Below are 8,607 nucleotides of genomic sequence, written 5' to 3'. Positions count from 1 at the left end.
AAAAAAAAAAAAAAAAGCCACTTTAGCACTTACAAAGTCTTAGTTCTGGGTTGCAGAGGTGATACTCAGTCTGGTCATTGGAGCCCTGAAGACAGATGGTGGGTGTCTGCTGTGCAGAGGCAGATGTCTCACTGGAAGGCGGGAGTCCTGTGACCAAACAGCACCTGGCATGTTGTCAGACAGTAGAAGGTCTAAGCCTGCCTTGGGAAGAGGCTGCATCTGCCTGTACCTCAGTACAGAGGTACAGGAGATGACTTCCTCTGGCCCACTCTGAGTTGTGAGGAGAAAAGGCAGCATCAAGCATTTTTGATTAGCGTCCCAGGGCAAGTGGCTGTGAGGCAAGCGTGGGGTCAGGATTCCGGTTTGGTTTGCAGGACCTGGTGAAGAGGGGAGGGAGGTTTTGGGTTCTGGGGCCCTACTTCACATGGGGGCGTGGGCGGCAGCAGGTGGTGGCCTCCAGCAACCTGCCAGAGCCCTGACTTGGGTGGGAGGGGCGTCTGCAGCTGTGGTTTTCATCTCCTGGATGTTGTTTGTCTTGAAAACCCATGAAAACTAAAGAGTGACCTGTGGGGGGTGGGGTCTCAGGTTTCCCTGACTCCAGACTTCTCAGCCTGCCGAGTGTACTGGAAGACAACGCTCTCTGCTGAGCGGAACGCACACATGGAGGCTGTCCTGCAGAGAAGTGCCGCGTCCATGAGGTGACGACCTTTGCTTTCTGAATGTGCTTGCTTTCTGCTCACACCCTCAGTGTCTCAGCTGTTTCTCTTGTAGGTGGACTTTAACTTTTCATTGAGTATTTTTTCTTTTAAAGAAAATTTTGGAAGCATTTTCTTGAAGTTCATAGTATAATTTCCTTTCTCATATAAGCCGTAATGTAGGTTAGCATTTCTCAGAGTGTGCCAGGATCCCTAGGGATCTGGAGATCCTGTCAGGCAGTTCATTAGGGTGAGACGTTGTTTCACCTCTCCTGCTGTGTTGACATTTGCCCTGAGGATGCAGGAACCGTGAGGGAAGACTGCTGGTGCCATGCTGCCAGCCAGGGCTGTGGGGCGCCACGCCACAAGCCTAGAGTAAAAGACGATGTCACTTTTACTTAAGAATATCCCAGATGAGACTCGACACGGTGCCTCTCACCTGTAATCCCCGCAGCTCGGGATGCCGAGGCGGGAGGATCCCTTGAGGCCAGGAGTTCAGGACCAGTTTGGGCAAGATGGCGAGACCCCGTTCCTACAAAAAATTAAAAAGTTAACCAGGCACAGTGGCAGCACACACATGTAGTCCCACCTACTCGGGAGGCTGAGGTGGGAAGTATCCCCTGGATTCCTGTCACCCCAGGAATTTGTGCTGGCAGGAGGATCACTGGAGCCCAGGAGGTGGAGGTTGCAGTGAGCCGTGAGAAGGTACCTGCTTTCCAGCCTGGACAGTGGAGCAAGACCCTGTTTCTCAAAGAAAAATTAAAATCGGAGACAGTTTGTAAAACGTTATTAATTGTATTAAATCTTGATCCTTGAGCATGTCTTTTTAATATTTTTTGTAATAGGAAGTACATGTAAATGACTTGCTGTCTGGAGAGTGCTGAACAGAAAGCATAGTGAGCAGACCGTTCAGGTTTGGGTGTCTGTCAGACATTCTTTCAGAAATGAGTGAGTGAACCTACCACTCCAGAACCAACAACGGACCATATCTGTTGCCAGTGATAAAATTTAAGCTTTCAAGTGAAAGTCAGAATTTTAGGGAACTTGTATTCACCACTGTGAGCCTAACAACGTCTAGGTACTTGAGACTCCTCTGATGAGATTGGCAGCCACTGACCTTAACAAACATGCTGTTGTGTGATAAACCGCGTCAATGCTTTTAAAATCTGCATAACTAGGTGAATTGTTGTTTTCCAAATGACCAGTGCATGAGGTTACAAAACCGCACGCGGAGAGGTAGATTCACAGTGTGAGCCCGATGGTGAGTTTTAATGTAGCAGAGTGCGACAGGTTCGTTGGTGTGGTTTCAGATTCCTCATTGCAGCTGTTTATGTATTTATTTATTTGAGATGGAGTCTTGCTGTATTGCCCAGGCTGGAGGGCAGTGGAGTGATAGTGGCTCACTGCAACCTCTGCCTCCTGGGTTCAAGTGATTCTCATGCCTCAGCCTCCTGAGTAGCTGGGATTACAGACGCCCGCCACCACGCCCAGCTAATCTTTGTGTTTTTAGTAGAGATGAGGTTTCACTATGTTGGCCAGGCTGGAACAATTGACCTTTAATAAAGTACTTTTGTTGAATTTTTGTGACAAAGATTCATACTTTTCTCAGAGCTGGTAAATTCTCTCTTCCCAACACATATCTGGGGGGGTTTTTTTTTTTTTTTTTTTTTTTTTTTTTTTTTGCTTTTTTTGAGACAGGATCTCATTCTATCTCCAGGCTGGAGTGCAGGGGCACAGTCTTGGCTCACTGCAGCCTCAACCTCCCAGGCTCAAGTGATCTTCCTGCCTCAGCCTCCCATACAGCGGGAGCACAGGTGCGTGCCACCATGCTTGGCTCATTTTGTATTTTTTGTAGAGACGGGCTCTCCCTATGTTGCCTAGGCTGGTCTCCAACTCCTGGGCTTAAGCGATCCTCTGGCCTGAGCTTCCCAAAGTGCTGAAATTACAGGCATGAGCTACTGTGCTGGCTCTTCTTGTATTTCAGTGAGAGGAGGGACAGAGTGCAGAAGCAGCAATGAGATCCCAGCTGCCTTCCGTGAAGCTGGCCTTGGAGAATGTGCAAATATGGAAACAATGCCTGCTTCTCATTGATTTTGTGGGGGGAATATATACTTTCTGTTTTTGTTAAAAATGTCTATGTAAGCATTTAGTGGGTTTTTAAGCGACTTTAAAAGGACATAGCTTTTAGATTTCTCAGTTTTAGTTTCTAGTATAGTAAATATTGGTAGATAGAACCATAGTAAAGTAAATATTGGTAGATAGAACCCACATAAGCAAACGCTCTTTGGGATCTTCAATAATTTTTAAGACTGTAAAGGATCCTGGGACCAACAGTTTTGGGAATTGCTGAGCTGGGTGATGATAAAGAAATTATTCAGTTTCCTCCTCAGTTTAAAAAGTGCAGAAATCCAGCTCACTGACCAGCTCTCTCAGAACTGGAATTCCTCCTTTCTGCCTCCCTTCTCATCATGCCCCATGTTTAGGGTGGGGACAGACGTAGACAAGGTGGCCACGTGTGGGCTTCGTTCCAGGCGCCCTGCCTGGCTTCCCTGCATCGTTACCATGCATGATGATGCCCAGGGCTCTGTGAAACTGCATATCAGAGAACGTTCATTTCATTTCTTACTGTTTAACAAAACCAAGAAAATGGAGATTATTGACAAGTGTTGAGACAGCATTGTTTTCCGATTTTTAGGTATCAGAAAATTCAGTTGAGCTGAAGGTCGCTCTTCCCAACTCCTGTGGGTCACCCAAGATTTAGGGTCAAGGTTTTCCATAGCTGTGTACCAAAGATTTGTGGTCACGGCTTTCACTGGTTATATGTGCCGTGCCTACATTGGCCTTAGATCTGTATTATGTAATGTGCGTGATACAAATATCACTTCTGTGTCTAGTATCTGGGAACCTGAGGGTCGTGTCATGCCAGGGCGTGTCCACTGAGCGCGGGAGGACAGGCTGTTAGTGCTCAGACGCTGGAGCCCACGGCCATGGTGATGAGTTCAGATCGGGTGATTTATACGGATCTCACAGGTTGCATTGAGAAAAGTAAAGGAAATTGCAGTTAGGATGCATTTCGCATCCCTTTTGTGATGTGGTAGTTGTCTAAAGATGACTCTTCTGGGCTGATGTTTTCATTTTTGAGTAATACAATAAATCTCACTCCTGTCTCTTAGTGACATCTTGAATCTTGTGTTCAGCACTGTCACACCTCTCCACTGAGCATCACGGCACAGCTGTGAGGCTCTGTGCATTCTCTCTCCCAGGCACCTGTTGATGTCCCAGCAGACCGTGAGGAATATGCCACCTATAGTGTTTGTTAAAGACAAGAAAAGTGCAGCTCTCGCTGAGGTAAGGTTTCAAAAAAACTTTTTAAACTTTTAAAATTTTTATTTTTTTTATTGGAGACAGGGTCTTGCTGTATTGTCCAGGCTAGTCTTGAACTCCTGGCCTGAAGTGATCCTTCTGCCTCGGCCTCCCAAAGTGGTGGGAATTATAGGTGTGAGCCACCGGGCCCAGGGAATAATTAACTTTTTATAACATAAATGCTTATATGAATAAAATTTTAAATTTAAATTTTAAATCCTGAAAAGATAATGCACAGGTAAAGAAGAGAAGAGGCGGGGTGCAGTGGCTCAAGCCTGTAATCTCAGCACTTTGGGAGGCCGAGGCAGGTGGATCACGAGGTCAGGAGTTTGAGACTATCCTGGCTAATACGGCAAAACCCCGTCTCTACTAAAAATACAAAAAAATTAGCCGGTCATAGTGGTGCGTGCCTGTAGTCTCAGCCGCGCGGGAGGCCGAGGCAGAAGAATCGATTGAACTGGGGAGGCGGATGTTGCAGTGAGCTGAGATTGCACCACTGCACTCCAGCCTGGGCGACAGAGTGAGAGACTCCGTGTCAAAAAAAAAAAAAAAAGGGAAGAAACCACTGAGAAGGGAACAAATGAAAAGTCATGAAAGAAGGGTGCAAATGAAGAGGCTTTCCCTTGCTCCTGTGCCCCTGTTCCCAGCCCAGGTCCCCAGAGGTAATTGCTCTTTCTGGTTTTAATTTTTTAATGCTTATCATTGTAGCTCTAACTAGGGTATAAATTCGACACGGCCAGAGTTTCCCTCCCACACCTGTCTGTCCCTCCCACCTCTCGACATGGATCGGTCCACTCTTGTTTCACACCATCAGGGCTTATGAGACTTAGGTCTGTCCTATAACTGTAAGTGCTTTTATCATTTTCCTTGCTTTAGAGATGGGTTAGCTATGAAGATTAGAAACACGTAAATATATACTTCCCTGGGTGGTGGTTATCTGGTAGTTATTAAGGTATGTTATACCTTCAAAAACTCCATCAAAAATCAGTGAATAGCGTTTGCAGTATTATAGGTAACTGTTATTCAGTATAGGACCAGACAGTATTTGGATCCCCAGAAGAAAAAGATGCAGTTTGACATTTTTGGTTTTTGTTAATCAGTGTATAGGTAACACTAAAAACTTTGTACAAGTAATAAGCTTGACAGATATGTGATTTCCCTTGCCAGCAAAAGAAGCGAAGGAGTGAAGTTATAGTCCCTGCTGTAAGGAATCAAGGACAGTGCTGCGAGGGCATCAGCAAGGCATTCCCTGGGGAGGACGTGCCAGTCTCTCTGAGCTCAGCACCCCAGGCTCCTGTCTCTGGGAGGGAAGTCCCATCAGGTGTTGCGGGTTCACTTCCAGAATAGTCACTGGACAGGGGAGGGTGCATGCTGTGCTTGGAGCAGGATGAGGACACCCCCGGAGGCAGGGGACAGGCAGGCCAGGGTTCGGGTGGAATACAGTGTCCAGCAGGGCTTGTGGGCCATTGCCATGGTGTGGATGGATCCCATGAGCCTGGCTGAGGAGCAGTTTTCTCTTGTAGTTTAGGCTCCTGGCTTCGTGACTGTCCCCATCATCTTTTACCTTGTCTTGCTTGGAGGCTTTTTTCCCCCCAAGCACACAAATTCTGTGGCAAAACTGAAACATTTTGCAAAACTACCTTGGAAACCAGATAATGGTTAGTTATTTAATTCAACTAATGCTTAACTGGTTTCTTCATAAATTTGACTAACATTTACAAGTCTAAAATGTAGTTTTTAAAAAGCCTCACTTTGTTATCAGAGAAAATGCGTTATGTAAAAGTAACAGTAAGGTATTTGAAAGCACGGGCTACTGAACAGATCCTAGTATTTGGGAAGAGTCGATAGAAGAAATTGTGCAAAGTCTGATCAAAAGCTCTGCAGTTAACAACACTGGTGTTACATGGAGCCCAGCTGTAAGTATGGCGGTGGGGATGTGGCTAACTGGTTTACCCTCTGTGTTCCTCTGTAGCTTGACAAGTTACTGGCAGTCGCTGACTTTGGACCCCGGGATGAAAGAGACGACTTTGTACAAAATGATTTCAGGTGATGCATGTGGACATATGTTTTGATTCCCTGGGGTGGATTCCTGGGTGTGGAATTGCCGTTTCCACAGCAGCTGCACAGCTCCACATCCCTAGTAGCCTGCATGGACCCTGTGGCACTTGCCCCCAGGGCTGGCAGCCCATATTCATAGACCTGTGCTGTGGCCTGGCCACGTTTACACAGTGGGGGCCTCAGGGGCTACCAGAGGTGTCTGCTATAACTCCTTCAGTGAGGAGAGGGCCTCTTGTCCTCTTCATTCATTCAACATGTTGTTACTGAGTGCCCCCTGTATGCCAAGCCCTGGTCTAGCTTTTAGGATGCAGCTGTCTTTGGAACCTGCCTTTCACTAGGGGAAGCTGACGGGAAGCAGTAAACATCATAGATGGGTCAGTCGTGTGTGAGGAGGGAGATAGAGGGAGGTGGGGCTTGGGAGAGCAGGTTGGGGGCACAGAAGTTTGGCCTGTGCATGTGCACACACATATACATCTTTTCCAAACTTGTGGTGCCTGACAGAGCCTGCGGGTACTGGGGTGTTTGTGGAGGGCCCCATTGCAAGCATGCAGCTGCCAGAGCAGGCCTTGCCTGTGGGCCTTAGACAGCAGCGTCAACATCGCCTGGGCACCTGCCAGAGTTAGGTTTAACCAGCCTGCCAGGTGCATCCCTGAGCTGGAAGCAAAGCTCCATGCTGTAGCGGGCCTGGCCTGATTGGGTCAGCAAGGGGCAGTGTGGGGGTGGCAGGTCAGGGAGCTGAGCCCAGGGTTTGGAGACTTTCCAGAGTGGAGCCTTGGGTGATACAGGGGCCGTGACATGGCCTTGATTAGGTGCTGTTCACCAAGAATAGACTCTTCATGAAGGCTAATAAGTGGCAGATCTGATAGACCTCACCTGTAATTCTACTAGTTTTAACTGGCCCGAGGCCCTGGCCATGCTTAGAGAAAACAGTTGCAAATGCATTTTTTTTTTCTGGAGACAGAGTCTCAGTCTGTTGCCCAGGCTGGAGTACAGTGGCGTGATCTTGGCTCACTGCAACCTCTGCCTCTTGGGTTCAGGCGATTCTGCTGCCTCAGCCTCCCGAATAGCTGGGATTACAGGTGCCTGCTACCACGCCCAGCTAATTTTTGTATTTTTAGTGAAGACGGGGTTTCACCATGTTGGCCAGGCGGGTCTTGAACTCCTGACCTCGTGATCCGCCCACCTCAGCCTCCCAAAGTGCTGGGATTACAGATGTGAGCCACCGTGCCTGGCGCAAATGCATTTATTGCATACAGGATGGTGCATCTAGACTGTGCTGGCCAAATACTTCTGATGCTGGAGAACGCTGAAACCACAGCCCACCTTCCTTCACTCCTGTCTCCAGTTACCCTCAGACGGACGTTGGGAGGGTTCTCAGGCGAGCAGACGTAGGAAGTGTGATGTGCTGTTGTGTTGTGGCGATGACACTGTGGATTGGGGGCTCCCTTTGTGCTTGGTGTGAAGGCTCCTCTTCTCCCTTCCCAGGGACGCCGATGCCCCGCAATCCTGTGGCACCACAGAGCCGGCCCCCAGTGTATGTGGTATCAATCATGAGGCGCTCAACAAGCAGATTATGGAGTACAAAAGGAGGAAAGATAAAGGGCTCGGGGGCCTGGTGTGGCAGGGGCAGGCGGCTGAGCTGACAACGCAGATGAAAAAGGGAAGGAAGAGGGCCAGGCCCCGCCTGGAGCAGGACAGCTCTCTCAAGAGTTACCTGTCGGGCGAGGAGGTGGAAGATGACCCGGACCTCGCTGATGCCCCGGAGTACGAATGCTACGCCCTGGACACAGAGGAGTTGGAGGCAGAGAAAGGAGGTGGCACAACGCAGGATGGCCGCGGCTGCAATGCCAGCAGGGAGTAGATGGAGAGGCGTCAGCTCTGCCCGTCCCACGTTCACAGGGAAAAGCATTGGCACATGACGCAGCATGTGGCTTTGTTGAGGCAGTTGATGGAGTTAAAACCATCTGCTCTTCTGTTACGTCGACGTTTTCTAGCCTTTCCCTGTATCTAAACACAGTTTGCTACAGAAGTCTCTGTTGTTTTTTTCCATACACCGTGTGTAATGTAAAAAATAAATGGCCATCTTACCACAGATTCTCACAAAAAGAAAATGGTAAAATAGTGTCTCTGAGATGCTGGCGTGGCCGCCTCCACCTGCAGAGCCCTGCCAGGTGCCAGTGAGTGCTTGGCCCGAGGGGTCAGGCCACAGCAGTGGCCGGGGTGAGAACTGAACCTGCAAACCTGGAGAGAGCAGAGGGTCCCCAGGGCCTCCCAACCCCCTGGCGCTGCTGAGTAGGCACTTGGACTTTGTCCACGACTGGCCTCTTTAGCACGGCTTTGTGCAGCGGGTTCCACCTTCTGGTTCAGGCCAAGGTTGGGCAGAAAGTGAGTTGGTGGGTTTACTGGGGCTTCCTGGGTGGCCCTGGCTCTGGCCGTGGTTCCATCGCACCTCCTGGGTGGCCCTGGCTCTGGCCGTGGTTCCATCGCACCT

The 8,607-nt window shown here is 48.9% G+C and overlaps 1 protein-coding gene across 1 annotated transcript in view; it reads left to right on the top strand.

The window, feature by feature from the left end:
* Positions 1 to 8,222, top strand: part of RBFA (ribosome binding factor A (putative)) — a gene marked incomplete at its 5' end in the record, with an annotated part of 13,131 nt that extends 4,909 nt beyond the window's left edge. The window contains 4 exons of the mRNA XM_011975900.1: positions 586 to 698; positions 3,959 to 4,043; positions 6,031 to 6,104; positions 7,602 to 8,222. Of these exons, the coding sequence (XP_011831290.1) occupies positions 586 to 698; positions 3,959 to 4,043; positions 6,031 to 6,104; positions 7,602 to 7,977 (648 nt within the window). The remainder of the gene's footprint in view (positions 1 to 585; positions 699 to 3,958; positions 4,044 to 6,030; positions 6,105 to 7,601) is intronic.
* Between the last annotated feature and the right edge of the window lie 385 nt (positions 8,223 to 8,607).

The sequence above is a fragment of the Mandrillus leucophaeus genome, unplaced genomic scaffold (genome assembly GCF_000951045.1).
Source record: "Mandrillus leucophaeus isolate KB7577 unplaced genomic scaffold, Mleu.le_1.0 Scaffold16, whole genome shotgun sequence".
NCBI classification, from domain to species: Eukaryota; Metazoa; Chordata; class Mammalia; order Primates; family Cercopithecidae; genus Mandrillus; species Mandrillus leucophaeus.
Note: the sequence above shows the minus strand (reverse complement) of the source record. Positions and strands in the feature narration are given on the sequence as shown.